The 16,647-nt window shown below is 55.6% G+C and overlaps 1 protein-coding gene across 3 annotated transcripts; it reads left to right on the plus strand.

Annotated features, from left to right (window-relative positions):
* The first annotated feature begins 2,619 nt into the window (after positions 1-2,619).
* TAL1 (TAL bHLH transcription factor 1, erythroid differentiation factor) lies at positions 2,620-12,392 on the plus strand. 3 transcript variants are annotated; one of them, XM_072867838.1, is made up of 6 exons: positions 2,635-2,794; positions 4,144-4,293; positions 4,509-4,578; positions 5,602-6,030; positions 6,873-6,964; positions 11,358-12,392. In XM_072867838.1, the coding sequence occupies exons 4-6, from the start codon at positions 5,606-5,608 to the stop codon at positions 11,774-11,776; spliced, it is 936 nt and encodes a 311-aa protein (XP_072723939.1). In that variant the 5' UTR covers positions 2,635-2,794; positions 4,144-4,293; positions 4,509-4,578; positions 5,602-5,605; the 3' UTR covers positions 11,777-12,392. The 3 variants fall into 3 exon arrangements, with proteins under 3 accessions (XP_072723937.1, XP_072723939.1, XP_072723938.1); XM_072867837.1 differs by lacking the exon at positions 4,509-4,578 and having other exon boundaries at positions 2,643-2,794; XM_072867836.1 differs by lacking the exons at positions 4,144-4,293; positions 4,509-4,578 and having other exon boundaries at positions 2,620-2,794.
* The last annotated feature ends 4,255 nt before the right edge of the window (positions 12,393-16,647 follow it).

Genomic DNA, 16,647 nt, shown 5'->3' on the forward strand with positions numbered 1-16,647 from the left:
TAAAATGTCTGGAAACACAGGAAGATGACAGTTGTATTGGTTAATATTTTAAAGACTTTCTTCAAATGCTGGAGGGCTAGAAACTATTTGAAAACAAAAGCCAAACTACTTGCACACAGCTCAGGACAAGGGTGTGGTGTTATATTAAGTTACACAAATCATATAATCCTGGACAGCAACTTCTGAGCGAGTGAAACATTAATTTACTTGACCCAAACAACAAAAAACCACCCTTCCCTAAAGCAGCTTTTCCTTTCGTAGCATAGTGCTGAGTAATTTCAAGATGCCTGGCTTTTTTGTCCTGAAGCATCTACTGCAGCTTGGAGTCACAAGGACGTGGAAAGCTAGGTCTGGCTTTGTTAACCCTGAGCAATGGGGACTGAACGCAAGCGCTGGCTCGATCGCGTGTTCAGGTGCTGACACGTGCGGAGGAGCAGCACGGTTTGAGGCTTTACCGCTGGGTTTTCTTTTTTGCTTCTTGTTGTCTCTAGCTATCCTTTGTTATAATTAAAGGAAAATATTTATCGTGCTTGCTCAAAAGGTCTTGGGCCTGCTCGGAGCATCTCTGACCTCTTTATTCTGTATAATCTTGGTGCTCCCTATCCCTGCCTCTTCGCCTCGTGATGGCGCGGAGAGGGGGCGAGCTCTGGGCTGCTCGGTGTGGCCGGGAAGCCCACCCGTGGCAGGGAAAGGGGCCCGTCACCTGCCGGCCAGGGTCCCCCTTAGGCTCGGGCTGGGGTTGCCCTGCGAGGGGCAGCCCTGCGGGCAGAGGTGGGTTGACGACGGCCACGGCTCCCACCCCACGGGGTGCAGGCGCGGGTGGGAATGGTCCCGCAGCGGCTCTCGGTGCACAGAAGATGCTCGGTTTCCTAATCTCCCCCGCCCAGCCCCGGCTGTTCTATCTTTAACGCTTCCTGTTGGTTAGAGGAGCCGGCTTGAAAATGGTCGTGTTTCCTGGCGGGAGGCACGGCGGGCTCTCCAGCGCGTCGTGACCGTCCCTGCCCCGCCGCCCCACGCACGCTGCCGGCATCGTGCGGGCTCCTGCCTGCCGGGACCCGACCCCCAGCCGCGCCCGGGAGGGCAGCGGGGGGGGGTTGGTGTGTGGAAACCTCTCCCACGGCCGCGTCCAGAGCGGGAGGCTGAGGGGAAGGAGTGAAAGGAAGAATAACAGCTCCGGCATTTCCCCCTGCGGGAGGGCGTGCAGGTGGCGGGGAGACAATAGCGACCCCGCACCCCAGCCCCGCCGCCCCCCACGGGCCGCACGGCAGGTGCGGCCGCTCCGCATCGCCCGGGCGGCGGACGGGGCCGCGGCTTCTCCCCCGCGCCCCGGGGGCCGCGCACGGCCGGGGGCCGCAGCCTCGCCCCAGCCCCGCAGCAGGGACCGGGGGGCGTCCGGAGAAGTGCTCAGCCCCGGCCCCCTCCTCCCCGCCCCGCTCCGGTAGCGATTTCGTTGATTTTCGGCTGCCCGGGCAGGCCGTTCCCCCGAGCTGGCGAAAACCGCTCCCCGCCGCTGTCTCTAGGACCGCTTTACCTGCGGGTGTCCGGGGGGACAGAGCCAGGACCCTCCCAGCCACCCCGGCCTCTCCCCGTGCCTCTGCCGGGACCCTCTGGCAATTCGGGGAGGGTCTCAGGGCGTCCCGTCGCCTCGCAAGCGCCGCGTAGGGCACCCCGACCCCCGCACTCCCCCGCCTCCCCGGCCCCCGGCAGCCGCTCCGTTTGCACGGCGGCCTCGGCAAAGGCCAGGGCTGTCCCCGTCCCCCCGCGCCCGGAGCCCGCCGCGACCGGGCTGAGCCCCAGCCCCGACGGGGCGCGCAGCCGGTCCCGGCCCCCGAGCTCCGCTGGCTGCCTCGCACTACTCCGGGGCGGCCAAGGGCCCTTTCTCCCCTTCCCCAGGCCCCTCTCCTCCAGGCTCGGCCCTGGCCCCGAGGCCGAGCTCTCCCCTCCGCTCCCATCCCAAACTTCCCAAGGGCGAGGGGTGCCGGATCGGTACCCGCGCTGCTCGCCGGCCCCCAGCATCCCCCGGCCCGGCAGGGATGCTCGGCCTCCTCCCGCCCCAGCACGGGAGATCAGGCAGGGAGCTCGGCCCGGTTTAGCCCTTCAGCGAAAACACACGCTGGGGAGAGGAAGGCTGGGGATGGGGCCGCTTCTCTCCAAAACATCTCCTCTCCATGTGCTTTATTTGCCTCCTCTTGTCCCAAAGCAGCTCACACCCCTTCCCTCTCTCTCAGCATCTCCAACAATTTATTTTGTCTCATTAAATTTAATTAAGAACGGAGTAGGTGTTCCATATTTAATAAAAAAAAAAAAGGCAAAAAAAAAAAGCAGGGGCATAATAACCTCCAAGAGGACTAAAATAAAGAATCGCTATTCAGATGCGGGCAGCCACAGTGCAATTTTTTATTACTCTTTTTTTTTTTTTTTTTTTTCCAGTGTCTTTTTAAGAGCATCTAAGCACACACACATAAAAAGCTAGAAGGCATGCATTCCGGAGTTATTCCTATGCATATCCCTGCAATAATTTTCCGCTTTCCTTCGATAAAATTGCCAAATAATAATGAATCATTTCATAAATAATGGGTTTAGAAGCTTATCAGGGCAGGCGGGCCACTGCTGGGGTTTTATCTCTCTCGGCCACATTGCAGTAGTGTTCCGCTCTCCATACTAAATAGGAAACTGGACGTGATGTGGAATTAGAGCCTCCCCAGCTGAAGCCACCCAACACTTACTACAAATATAGCCGCGATGCGTAGGCCACAAAATGGCTCCACTCACTTTTCCCAATGAAAAGCAAATGGTGAGTAGAGAGGGATCCGGCCCTGCAGCGGGCCGGGGCGGTGGGTGCGGCGGGCTGGGGTTTTGGGGGGCAGCGAGGGGTGCTCGGGGGGCTTTTGCCCCATGTAAGAGACAGGCGGGGGGGGGGGGAACCCCAAGTCTTTTCCGCGGTTGGGTTTTAATCTTTTTTTCTTTGATGCGGGGTGGGTGAGGAGAAGAAGACGCTTTCCCTTTTGAAAATGTGGGGTGCGCTCCCCGCTCGGGACCCCCGGGCTGCGGCAGCGAGGAGGCGGGTGGGAGCCGGGAGCGGGGCTGAAGCGCCCGCCCGGCCCGGCTTCCCCCAGCCTCTCCCGGAGCGGGGGGGGACCCGGCCCGGCCGACGGCCGGGGCCCGTTCGCTTGTTCCGGGGGGGACCTCCCCCCAAATACGGCTCCCCCGCGCCCCTCCGCTTTGGGGCAATTTCCCTACAAAGGGCCCGCGGGAGAGGTGCGTTTCTGGGCTGGAAATTTCCTGCCGATCCGTGGCTGGAAAACAAAAGGATTTTACGGAGCAGAAACCTGCGGGCGGGGAATTAATTGCCCCCCCCTTTTTTCTAAACGAAATCACCCCCAGATGAAGGCAAAATGCTGCGGGTGTTTTTGCGGTTTTGTGTATTTCGTTTTTAACGAAAGCGGGAGGAGACGCCATCGGGATTATTTCGTTTTTGACGAAGGGAAAAAGCCTATTTTTCGTGATTTTGCTGGCGGGGGGGGTTGAGCCGTCCTCGCCTTCCTGTTGATCCGCGGCGGGGAGCGGGCTCACCCCGCCGGCGGCCCGGCCCCGGCCGTCGCGGCACCTCGGGCGGGAGCGCTGCCGGTAACCGGCCCCTTTAGGAATTAAATTCGCTCCTTTAAGAATTAAATTTTCCAGCCGGGCGTGGGAGAAACGCCGCCGCTCTCTGCGAGCCCACCGGGAGAAAAACAACTCCGTCTCCGGCCCCGTCTGGGATTTCCTCCCGGGGAGACCGGGCTTGCAGTGTGTCCAAAACCCGCCCAGTTCGCCCCAAATACAGGGCTTATTTTTTGTCCTCTTTTTTTTTTCCCCCCACTCCTTTTTTCTCTATTTGCTTTTTCCACGCCAGGCCGTGGCCGCCGCGCGTTGTGGCCCCGTGTGCGAGGCGGCGGCTCCCGGCTGCGCGGCGGGGACGAGCCGCCCGGCGGCTGGCGGGGGGGGACCCGGGGGTGGCCGGCTGTCCCCCATACCGGGGACCGCCCCAGGGTGCCGTCCCCTCCTTCCCTCTCCCTTGCACCCCTCTCCGCACTGATCTCTGGCAATCCGGGCCCACGAGATCCACCCTCTCCCTCTGTTTCTCCCCCCTTCTCTTCCTCCCAGGATTTAGCAGTTTTATCCCGATGCGGGTGTCCTTCCTCTCTGTAAAGTCGTAAGTACCTTGAGGTGGGAGGAGTAAATTCAGCCTGACACTGAGAGCGCTTTTGTTGAAACAGGAGAGACTTGCGGTGTCCCTACTTAAATATGACACATGTGAGTAATCTCTTCCTATACAATATCGGAATAGGCAATTAGATTTTTTTCTTGCTAGAGGGCTGGCGGGGAGGGGGCTGGAAGGAAGGCAGAGAGCTCGTGCTTTAGGTGGGATGTGTTTCTGTTTTGTTTTGGGGTTTTTTGTGTTTTTCTTTTTTTTTCCCCCAAGAGATGGTGAGATATGGCCAAAAAATGGGGTTTCTCTCGCAATTCAGCCCAGCAGAAACGAAAAAAAAAAAAAAAATACCCAAGGCAAAGAAGCGAGAAGGATGGGGATGAGACCCGGTGCGTGGCACCTCTCTGCTCCGCGAAGCCCCCTATTTATAGGAAAAAAAAAAAAAAACAACGAACGAGGGGGCTGGTGGGAGAAACAGCATGGCGATAGTCGCGATATCGCTCCCTGCCCTCGGTGCGAGGTGCCCTGTCGCGACAGTATTCGTTCTATGGGAGAAGGAGGACAATGACCGTGTGCGGCCGCGGCTGCAGGGCTGCTCCGCGCCGAGCCCCTTCCTCCTTCCTGCGGTAGCGAGTGCCCGGGGGGGCTGGCTCCGTTAGGGGCTGCTTTAACCCCCTCTCCCCCAAAAAGCGGCTTCGGGTGTATTTCGCTGCTTTAAAAACAATAATCAAAAATAAAAATGGGAGGAGAGGCGGTCGCCCGTGAGGCCGAGGCCGCTGCCGGCAGGCCGGGCCGCGATGGGGCTGGCTCTATCTCTGCGGGGCGGCAAACGCCGCCGGGGCCCCCAAAACGGGGAGAAATCCCCCGACCGGGGGGGGGGGGATGAGCCTCCGCCCGCCCGGCCGCAATTTGGCCGCGTAATTTCACGCCCAGCCTCCGCGCCGGTGCTGGCTGAGCCCGTCTCGCCGCACGATCCGCCTTGACGGTGTCAGCCCTCCGCGCGTACCGGCGTACCGGGGGGGGAGGGGGGTCCGGCCCGGCCGCCCCCTGCGCGGTGCGTCGTGCGGGGCCGGGGCGCTGCGCGACGTCACAGCGCCGCACCGTTCCGCGGGCTCCGTGACGTCACGGCAGGGCCGGGGCGCTCCATGACGTCACAGAGCCACACGGCTCGGCGGCGGGGCCCCGCGGACCCCCGGCCCATGGGGCAGCGGTGCCGGGGCCCGTCCCGCCGGCAAACTCCGCTTGATTTGGGGTGGTTCGCGCCTCCCCTGCCCTCCCCCCGTTTCCCCCCATTTCTGGCCGGCGAAGCCCGAGTCCCGAAGCGCCCCCTCCCCCGTCGGGGCGGTGCCGGGGCGGGGTACCCCCCCCACCCCGCCGCCGGGGCCGCCCCTCACCGCTGCCTCTCTCCGCAGGACGATGGACAGGCCGCCTGCCCCGCCGCCCCCCAGTGACCCCCGCGATGCCCGCCCCTCCCGGCGGCACGACTCGGAAGCGGAGACCACGAGCGAGCCGGAGAGCAGCCGCGGGGGCATGGAGGCGCCGGCGGACCCCCAGCTGCTGCTCAACGGGGCGTCCAAGGAGGCGGGCCGGCCCTCCCCCGGGCCCCCCGCCGCCCCCGTGCCCGTCATCGAGCTGGTGCGCCGGGGGGGCTCCCTGGACATAAAAAGCCGGGAGGCGGCGGGGGAGGCGATGCAGAGAGCGCCGGGCGCCGAGCCGTGCCGCGCCGCCGAGGCCGCCTGCGAGGCCCGCATGGTGCAGCTGAGCCCCCCCGCGCTCCCGCTGCAGCCCCCCGGCAGGGCCATGCTCTACAACCTGGGCCAGCCGCTGGCCACCATCAACAGGTCCGTGTCTGCCGACCCCCCCCGGCGGGGCTCTCTCGGAGCGGGCTCCCCGAGGGGGGCTCCGCTCGGCTGCGGGGCTGGGTGCCGGGGAGGGAGGGAGCGGGGCGGCAGCGGCATCCCTTCCTCCGCGCGGGGCTCGGGGCTTAGTCATCGCGGGTTTGCATGCAACTTCGCAAAGGAAGAAAGGGAGGGGAAAAAAAAAAAACAACACGCGAAACGAAAAGCTGCCGTTCCTAGGGGAAAAAAAAAATATATTCACGGTAGAAATGCCCTGGGCGGAGCAGATATTAGGCGGTGATCCCGTGCTGGAGTGCAGCAACGGGGTCCGCCAGTAAACGCGGTGCTTGTCGAGAGCTGGTTTAGACCCTCGGCGCTCCCCGGGCTCTCTCCGTCCTCCCATGAGTCCCGCAAATAAGCGCAGGGGACAGAAGACGCTCTGCCGGGGGCAGAGCCCCGCCCGCCTGTGCGGGACGGAGCCGCCTGTGCGGGCCGGAGCCCCCGCGCCCCGCTGCCCTCTCCTCCGCGGGGCGGACCCGGCCCGGGCGGGCGTCCGTGCCCGCCGGCTGGGGGGCAGAAAGCCGCGGGCTGAGGGGTGGTTTTTGCCCGGGAGCCGCTAGCCCGGGTGGCCCCACGCCGCTCGCATCCCCCTGCCCACGCAGGGCTGGCGTCCCTCGGTGCGTGTCCCCCCCGCGGCCGCGTGTCGTGTGGCCGCACGACTCCGCGCTCGGCTTCGTGAGCCCTGAGCTCCCTCCGAGGTCACGGAGCAGCTCGGCTTCCCGCCGGCCCCGGGCGCTCTCCCCCCGCCGGTGTGTCCTCACGGCCTCTCTGCCTTTCGTTTGCAGCGGGTTTTTCGGCGAACCGGACTCCTTCTCCATGTACGGCAGCAACCGGGTGAAGAGGAGACCCTCTCCCTACGAGATGGAGATCACCGACGGTGAGAGCATTTCGCCCCTGGTTCCCCATCTGCTGAAGGGGGCCAGTTGCTGCATGGTGCCACATGCTGGGATTAAAAAAACCCAAATCGGAAGGGGCAAATGCGATGCCAGGGTAGCTCCCCCCGGTAAGGCTCTGTGCAGCAGAGCCCAGATCGGTCCCGACTAATGACCGGCAGCATGCTCGGTGGATTTGCTTTCACGCCGCAAAGCAGTTGAGCGTATGGTTAATTACATCCCTGTTCTGCAAATTGCTTAGAGATTAAATCCGAAGGAAGCCACTAAATTTAAGTCTTTGTTGAAGTGCAGAGGCTGGATCGGGGCCATCGCAGTGACATGCTGTGTTTGTAAACCCTTTCAGCCGAGAGACGTTCCTAACGCAGACCCCAGCCTCGGGCAGAAAGGTCCCACTCGCCTTTAAACTGCCTAGAAGCAAAGGGCTAAGGTCTGCAGGGTCACAGCGGGATTGTGGCTGGTCCCTTTGCCAGCACCTTGACTCAGTGTATATCCGCACCCTGCTGTGGTCTGCCGTGGAGAAATATCCTGTGTCTGGGCTTGTGGCAGAGCCTGGGAGCAGATGTGGAGGGTGACAGTCTGGTGTCCGAGCGGAGATCCGGGGTGCGGGGATCCCTGTCGGACTGGCGGGATAATTTCAAAGAAAGGAAGGCAGTGAGAAGGCAGGGCAGGATCCCGCTGCCTGCTCCCAGGCAGCCGGCATGGGTTGCGGGAGGCTGCGTGCAGGCAGCACCGCTGCCCACGTGAAGGGGTATTCGCAAGAACAATTTGCGCGTGGAAGGCTGACACGTTTATCTGCAGAGTTAACAGCCAGTACAAATGAGATCCATCAAAATGGGTTTTCTCTTCAGCAGTTGTAGACGCTGTATTTCAATCGCCAGACAATTAATTCTCCTTCCTTCTAGCTAGCTGTCCCTTGCCTTCTACCCGGCTAATCTAAAACTAGATCAAATCATAATCCACATCACTCTCAAATAATACGGTACAAAATGATGGGCTCAGGGCATTACCTGCGTTCATTAGCCCCTCTCTCCCCACTCTCTGCCCTCCTCTGTCTGCCTGGTCCTTCCAGACCACAGTCCCATGGGGCAGGGGTTGTCTCAGCCCCTGGAACAAGAAGGTCTTTTTGTCTGGGTTGTGATTCCAAGGCTTCGCGGCTACGGTGAAAGTCCATCAAATCACGGTGTCTGACTAAAGCTTTCGACTTGCTGTTAAATTAGATATTAAGGATTACATAGATATTTGGTTGTAACCAAGTTTTTGGATACGTGCTTGCCAGGTAATGCAGGTCTATAAATTGGGCCCAATCCTGCAGGTTCTGGCTCATGTGAATTTCCAAGACTAGGCTCAGATTTTTTTTGGGAAAAATAGGTACCAGATGATGCTGTCTAAACAGGAGCAATTTGTAGGGATGTGCATCCCATGCTGAGGCATCTGTGCTGTCTGCTGGGCTTTGCTTGTCGCTGTGATGGTCACCTCCCGGGTGACATTCACGGCACACCGGGCCATCTCTCCTGCGGGTCCTCAGCCCTCGGGAGGTGCAGAAGGGCAGGGGAGTCTTGCCGGGCGCTTGGTGTTTCGTTTCCTCTGTAAGGAAACGAGTGGTGGGTTTTTTGCAACTACTTCTTTACCCATTTTTGGGAAAGTTTGGGGCACTGAATACCTTCTTAAAAAATAGATATAAATAGAGATTAAAATGTAAAAAAGTATCTGCGAGGATATTCTGTAACTTTGGAAGCTCATCTTTTCACTAGTTTTCCTCCGATCTCTAATTACAATTAAAAAAGCATCAATTGGAACAAAATCCTGGCAAAAATTCTCAGCTGACTGCTTGAATTAACGATGAGGCAAGTTTCTTTATGGGAAATAAATCTCTTCTATTATAACACAGCTATGGGGCATTTTAAATTTCTCCATTGCTTGACATGTTTTGGCCAAAACCTGATCTCTTTTTAGAAGATATATTTAATTTGGTTGATGCAGGAATCAAAAATCTGAGTGGTGTCAGAATTTGTGTTATATACTGGAGCTTGGTTTGAGTGCCCCCGGATGAAGAAGAACAGGTCTTTTTTTCCGATTTCAAAATCTTAGGAATAGATGCCTCTTAGCAACTTTCAGTGAATAGAGATGCGTGTTTGAAACCTGTGAAGACTGGAAGTCTCTTGAGATTTTTTGGGAAATAAATAGCATCCAAGGTTTTTTTTTCTCATACCCTTATGGGAGTGAAATGGTTTTAAGCTCCATCTCCTTCTAGATTCAAGGCTGGTTGCTTTGTCTGGAAAGAGCATTTAAGTGTTGAAACCGTTGTATTATTATAGCAGGCTGCAGCACATTTTCCACTGCACTGTGAACAGTGCGGGGCAGCCCGGTGGTGTTGAGGACCCCTTAGTCCCCCCCGCCTTCCCCACGACCCCATGGCACAGTGGGCTGTGCACATCAGGGACAAGAAACCTTCCCTTTCCATAAGCTCTTGCACGTTAGTTCATACAAAGGGCATTTACATGCTGTTTGGGAGTGGAAAATTGGCTTTATTAAAGAATCAGACTGGGATCTTAGAGGTCGGAGATGAGTTTCTCATTCCGACGTCCCCCAGCTTATCCCAGGGGCTCTTTGTGGTTTTGGGGGACTCCCTGCTCCTGAGCACACTGCGAGGAGAAGTGAGTTGTGTGGCTGCTTGCATGCTGGAGAAGCCGGTAGCTTTAATCTGGCTGCTTGGGAGTGTGTCCCCATGCAAACCCTGCGGTGGGGGGTATTTTGTGTGATGGGCTAGACCGAAGGGGCTCAGTTTCCCCCGAAGGGAGAAAAGTGTGATGGTGTTTAATCAGCTGGAACGTGGGATTCCTCTTTTCGTGTTGTGCCAGGTGGGACCTGTCAAGGTGCAGCCTGACTAGGATGCCTCAAAAATCACATCTGTTTGGCCGCTCTGCCACAGTCAAAGCAGCCGAGAGTTTTGCTGTATAAGAATAATTATGTTTAAATGTCCCCCGGGATGCTAGTTTCAGTGGGTGATGGCAGAGCTATGGCTTAAACTGCTCACCATGGATGGGGACTTGCTCCCACCGGGAGGGAGTAGTTAGGCAAGTGTCTCAGAGTGGGGCTACAGGGGAGAGATGGTGCAAATGGAACTACCCACAGCCTGTCCTTTGGGGTACGGCTCACCGATGCGTTATCTGCAAGTCTTTGCTTCATACTTTGTGGTGATTTTCATTGTATGTGATGCTTCCCATCCTATGGGGGTTTCTGCATTGGTCATTCCCCCATAGGTTCATGAGATCGCTGTGTCCTTCCACTGTTGGTGTCTCCTGGAGGTGAGGATGGAAAGGATGTCATAATAAAAGCGTCTTATGGTAGTGTCTCCTTACATGAACTGGTTTCCATGGACTCAAGGACCTGCAGTCCTGATTTGCAGCGTTGCTGCTCCTGTAGCGCAGTACTTTTGGGTAGACATGCTTTTGGGTCTTTCCTAGTGCCAAGGTAATGTCTCACTCGTGCCAACAGGATCGTGCCAAAAACCCCTGATGATCTGAAAGGAGAATTGACGCGTTTTGTGCGTCTGTCCTGTGTAACATGCCCCGTCAGGAATATGGCTGTAAAATTACAGGGATTTAACTGGAGTTCATGTGTAACTGAGCCAAATGGACACCTCTAGCAATTTAGAGTCCCTCTCCAATTGCTGTCAGGTCGGGAGTTTTTGCCATGATGTGCAGAGAGAGCAGGCGGTCCTCAGGTCAGCTGTGAAACTGCTTCGTCCTTCACCCGTGATCACCCTTCCAGCAAGGACACTGCTTGCGCTCTGTGAGGCACATGGCTACCTGTCCTCATTGCTTTGGGGCGAATCCTGCCACCTCATTTCATACAAACCACCCAGAGGGCTGGTGGCAATCCTATGGTCTCTATCAGCTCTGGATCCTGCCTACAACAGGGAACATCTCTGGATCTTAGAGTTGTCAAAGCCTCTGCTCAAGCTTATTTCCTCCTGTCCCAATGGTATGTCCTTAAGACACTTTTGGGATAGAAAATAAAACCATCTTGCACCCTAACCTTTTAATAGGACCTTTGTTGCTGAGATACTCTAAAAATATAGCAGCCTTCTGCACGTGTATCATGGTTTAAGCCTTCCTCCTTGGAGAGGTAAATTTAAGCATCTCAAGAGACATCTGAAAAGACACAAGTCCATTTTCCCCTTCCACTGGATTGAACAGAAATTATGGCTACCTCAGCTCATCAGGTTAGCTTCCAGTTAGCTGGAAACTCCTGTTTCACTGCCCTGCTGATGTCACTAAAATAAATTGGTTAATTTGGGAAACGGCAACCTGTTCAGCAAAGTAATAAATGACCTGTTAACGCCCAGCTCCTAATTCTGCATGGTTGCAATTGCAGGTCCTCATACGAAAGTGGTTCGTCGCATTTTTACCAATAGCCGCGAGAGGTGGAGACAGCAGAACGTCAATGGAGCCTTTGCAGAGCTTCGCAAGCTCATCCCCACCCACCCGCCTGACAAAAAACTGAGCAAGAATGAGATTTTGCGCCTGGCTATGAAATACATTAACTTCCTGGCCAAGCTGCTCAATGACCAGGAGGAAGAAGGAAACCAAAGGGGCAAAGTGAACAAAGACTCTGGGATAGTCCAGGAAGACCTCCTGCAGGACATGTTGTCTCCTAACTCTAGCTGTGGAAGTTCTTTAGACGGAGCGGCAAGCCCGGACAGCTTCACAGAAGAGCACGAAACGCTAGATTCAAAGCACACGCGGAGCCTGCACCACGCCATTCTCCCCGTAGAAGGCAACGCGCAGCGGTGATGACCTTCTGCATCGCTCCCGAAGCACCAAGGGGGGAGGCGAGACCCGAGAGTGTGGATGCTGGAACTTGTGCCCGTGGGATTTGTGACTCTGCCTTTCCCCAGGAGCTCGGGCTCCCCGTTCTCCCCAGCCCGGGACGGAGTGGCCGGCGCGTTGGCCGAGGACAAGAACCAAACCAGATGGACGTTCAGCATTTAGGTACGTGATCGTACAAAGAAGAAAAGCATTGAAGTCATCTTCATTGTACATACTGCTCATGATGTGACTGCGGAGGGGAAGGAGATGTGGCCAGCACCTCTCCCGCATTTAGAGGGTTCTCAGACCATTTGACCACCGTCACTTTTTAAACAATTGCCCACCTGAGACACGAAACTCCTCTTTCACTGCCGGTGGAGGCCACCGAAGCTTTCCAGCTACACGTGCTGCTGGAGACTGCTGAAACCTGCCAGCGCTGCAGCGTTCCTCCAGCCTGTGGCATATACAGCTGGTCTGAGCAGGAGCTGGGGCCACGTGTTCCTGTTGTCCCAGAGCTTTTGACTGTATCTTTTTAAAGAGGTGAAAAAATACCCTCAGCAAAAGAACTATTAAAAGGATTAAGACTTTTTCTTTTTCTCTCCTTTTTTTTCCCCTCTTTCTTCCTTTCCCTTCTACCTAACTTCGGATCGTTTGGGGTCATTGTATTTATGACGTGGGATTACTTCTGTTTAACGCTGTCATGCAGTATCCACTGAATGAAAAGGTACATAGGTGTTTTCTGCTGCCCTGACAGTCCCTGATTTTTCTGCTGGTAACACTCAGCGGGTGAGCTCCAAGCCTGTTGTGTTCTCCTAGAGTTTTCCCAGTGGTTTCTGTAGGGCCAGAGCTTCTCTCAAGGAAGATGAATTTCAGCATTGGTAAGCAAAAAAAAAAAAAAATAGCTAGTGAAGCATCCCCTTGGACTGGGGGATTTTTAAATTCAAAAAAACAACAAAAAGGCAAAAGGAGTCGATGATGCATCAACAGTGTGTGTGTACATAGGGTTATAAAAGGGGTTTAATGGTATGCTTTGAATTTTTTGGTTTTATTGTGTGAAAATGGTGGTGGTTCAGCTGTGCCAATGCCCTCAGGCTGGACTACAGCGCTGGATTTATTCCAGCGTTAAGAAGGTCCTCACCTGCCCGAGGCTGGTGGGAGGCCACAGCCTCCCCAAATCTTGGGGGGAATCACTAAAAGCAGCAGCAGGATTAGCCTCCATTCCCGAGTGCTCAGATGGCTGCAAAATTGATGTTTGCGACTGAGCTGATCCTCTGATCCCTGCTGCCTCCCTGGGAGGGTGTTTGGGAAACAGAAGGACTGGGGAGCAGGAGGCTGCTGCTGCAGCGGCTGGGAGCTGAGGACCGCATCATGCCATCACCGCTGCATCAGGCCCATCTCTCACCCACCACCTGATGCCTGGCGGAGCGATTGCCCCAAGCCCATCCTCTCCCTCTGCAGAGATGTCAAGGCACAGAAATCTACCATGCTACAGTGAAAAAAACCACCCACAAACATCCTTTGGAAGGGAAAATGCCCTTTGAGCGGGGACATCTTCCACCACACTCGTTCCTTTTCAAGGGTGCTGAGGTACAAGGAAACACAGAGGATTTGGGTGGGTGTCTGCAAGCCCATCCATGCTTAATTCAAAGTCCCGTCATTTCCAGCCCCACTTGGTTGTAACGCCTCTTTGTAAATAATAGGTGGGAGGCTGGCGCGTGGGTCGGCACGTTGGGTGGAATTAGTTGCCTGGGAAGGGGTCCCAGCCCAAGCAAGGGTTTCCAGCACAGACCCCAAATCCTCCGAAACCATGAACCTCTCCCATCTTAAATTGGGGAAAAGGAGGAAAACTCCTTCCCAGGTCCGGATTGCCCACGTATGGGAGTTTTTACTAAGGGGGTTACCCACAGGGCTGGGCCAGGGGAGAGGTGCCAGTGGGTGATGGAGCGATGCTGCCCCTGGCACCAGGGCTAGGAGAGGCAGGTGGCGGGGGCCCTCCGGGAAGGGAGGGGGATGCTGGCACACAGTAAAGCCGTTCTTGGTTTTCAGCGTTCGAAATAACCCCGGTGTGGGGTAGGTGGGTGTTTTACACCCTTTTTATTAAACTATTGCAAGAAAAATTCCCCAACACTCAGAAATTCCCCAACACTCAGAAATTGCCCATTCCCCACAAGTTTTTTTTTCTTTTTGTATCTTTTTGGTAGCTGAACAGTTGGGAAAATGGTACAACCTTGGCAGCACCCCCCCCAACACCCCCACGCACACACGCGCCTGCTCGTAGCCCTTAGCAGAGCGTGCCGAAGGTCTCCTGGGGTATGTACAGTTGTACTTTAATTGTGATTTGAATGGTACATTTCCTCTGCCCACCTCTCCTCCTGCCTGCTTCATCTCCCGCTGTGTGGACCATCACCCCCTGTTTCTGTTAGAAACAGCACTTTGGGGCAATGTCGTACTGTGTGAGTGAATTCCTGCCTTACAATTTTTGGGTTTTTCAGCCCTGTCCCTTTCTCTGCCACCCTCCCCTTGGATTTCTGCATTTTTTCTGCAGAAAGGAAGTAACCAGACCTGGTACCCTGAGTCTCAACCCACTGTGGATGTGCTATTTAGAAAACACATTTGTTGTAATGTGTGTGTATATATAAATATATATATATAATGAATATATCAAGAATATTTCTAAATAAAGTTTTACAAAGCAGCCTCCACTTGCTGTCTGCCTCTCTCCCACCTTGTCGCTTGCATCCATCACTACTTAGGTATTTCATTCCTGGGCATTGCTGGGTGAGGATGCCACGATGGCCCATCCCCAGCCATCAGAAGTCATAAACAGGCAGCAAAAACCTTGCAAAAGGATCTGCTAATTTTTTTCTTGCTTGGCTCATGCTGTCCAGCCTGGGCTGGGCTTTTGCAGAGAGAGCAAGCAGGAGGAAGAGCGCATGGGGCCTGCAGGAAGGAAGACGGGCGATGAAGCAATCCCCCCGCCGCAGGCGAGCGTTACCAGCCACTGCTGCGTTACCCCCAGCATGTTATTTGCAGGTCCCCCAAAGGCTCCGACGGTCTTTTCCCCTCTTTCAGGGAGGGGGACGGTGTGGGGAGGGGGCTACCAGGGGCAATGCTGCTTCCCTTCACACCCTGGCAGTATTTGGCCACGATTTAATAGGCAATGACAGTAATTCCTCTTTTTTTTTAAAAAAAAAGAAGTTATCACAGCCATGTGCACAAATATTTTAAAAAATGATTGAGCTGCTAACATTAGTTAGGGAGTGTTTACAGGCTAAGTGGTCCATTGAATATGTGTGTGTGTATATATATTTTATAAATATATATATATAACACAACAGCACCATGCTGCTGATGGTGGCCAACACCATACCCATAGCACAGAGCAGGTGAACAGGAACGGCACTGCAGGTATTTTCTTGTCTTTAATTTCTATGATTTTCAGAGTCATTACCGACTTAAACAGGATCTTTTAGAACATCCCTTGCTTTTTTAAAGCATCCCCCCAAAAGCTTAGCTGCTAAAAAACCCTGACACCCCTCCCCCCCCCCAGCCCTGCAGCCAATGCTTGCTTCTGAAGTGACATTTCCCCTGGGTGAAAAAGGGGGGGCCCCTCCCAGGCTCCAGCTTGGAGGGTGCAGGGAGCCCTGTCCATGCACAGCCCCACGCTAGGGACATGGGGCCCTGCCCCAGCCAGGCTGAGCAAAGCCCCTGCAGCCGGGGCCGGGCCGGTTTCCATCCCGGGCGCTGGGACGAGGAGTGGGGTGGGCGTGGGGCAGCGTGTGGCTGCTGGGTGTTTATCTGGGGTAGGGCGATCACGGCTGCACAGCTGGTTTAACCCCCGTCCCCCATCCTGCTGCCGGCCCAGCGAGAGCTGATAGCTCACCCACCGTTTATCTCTCCCTCCCACCTCCCGGCCCTCTCCCTCCCTCCTTCCATCGCCAGGTCAATTCTCCTTCCACCTCCCTGCCGTCGTTTAACCCCAGCCGGCAGCTAAGCCCCACACAGCCGCTCGCTCACTCACCCCCAGTGGGGTGGAGGAGAGAATCAGAAGGGTAAAAGTGAGAAAACTCATGGGTTGAGATGAAGACAGTTCAATAGGTAAAGCAAAAGCTGCGCACGCAAGCAAAGCAAAACAAGGAATTCGTTCACTGCTTCCCATGGGCAGGCAGGTGTTCAGCCATCTCCAGGAAAGCAGGGCTCCATCTCGCGTAACGGTTACTTGGGAAGACAAACGCCATCACTCTGAACATTGCCCCCTTCCTTCTTCTTCCCCAGCTGTATATACTGAGCATGATGCCATATGGTATGGAATAGCCCTCTGGTCAGCTGGGGTCAGCTGTCCCGGCCGTGTCCCCTCCCAGCTTCTTGTGCACCCCCAGCCTCCTCGCTGGTGGGGTGGGGTGAGGAGCAGAAAAGGCCTTGATGCTGTGTAAGCACTGCTCAGCAGTAACTAAAACATCTCTGTATTAATTATCAACACTATTTCCAGCACAAATCCAAACCATAGCCCCATACTAGCTACTGTGGGGAAATTTAACTCTATCCCAGCCAAAACCAGCACATTCTCCACCCCTTACTTAATACCATTTACGTCATGCTCAGGTCCCACACTATCCAATACATTCTCATTACCCACCACCACCCTTCCCATCCTTTGATGTAATACACAGATATCATTCCCTTAGTCTATGGACCACCCCTGTGAAATGTCTGTAAAATGTCCATAAATGTCCACAAAATGTCCATTCAGTTCATTTAGTCCATGACTTTGGGCTCCATCTGTTATGGTCGTCACTCAGGACGGGAGAGGTGGTGTATTGCATGGAGTTACTGGGCACCAAAGCCAGCTCAGGTCC

The sequence above is a fragment of the Ciconia boyciana genome, chromosome 7, assembly GCF_034638445.1.
Source record: "Ciconia boyciana chromosome 7, ASM3463844v1, whole genome shotgun sequence".
In the NCBI taxonomy this organism is placed as follows: Eukaryota; Metazoa; Chordata; class Aves; order Ciconiiformes; family Ciconiidae; genus Ciconia; species Ciconia boyciana.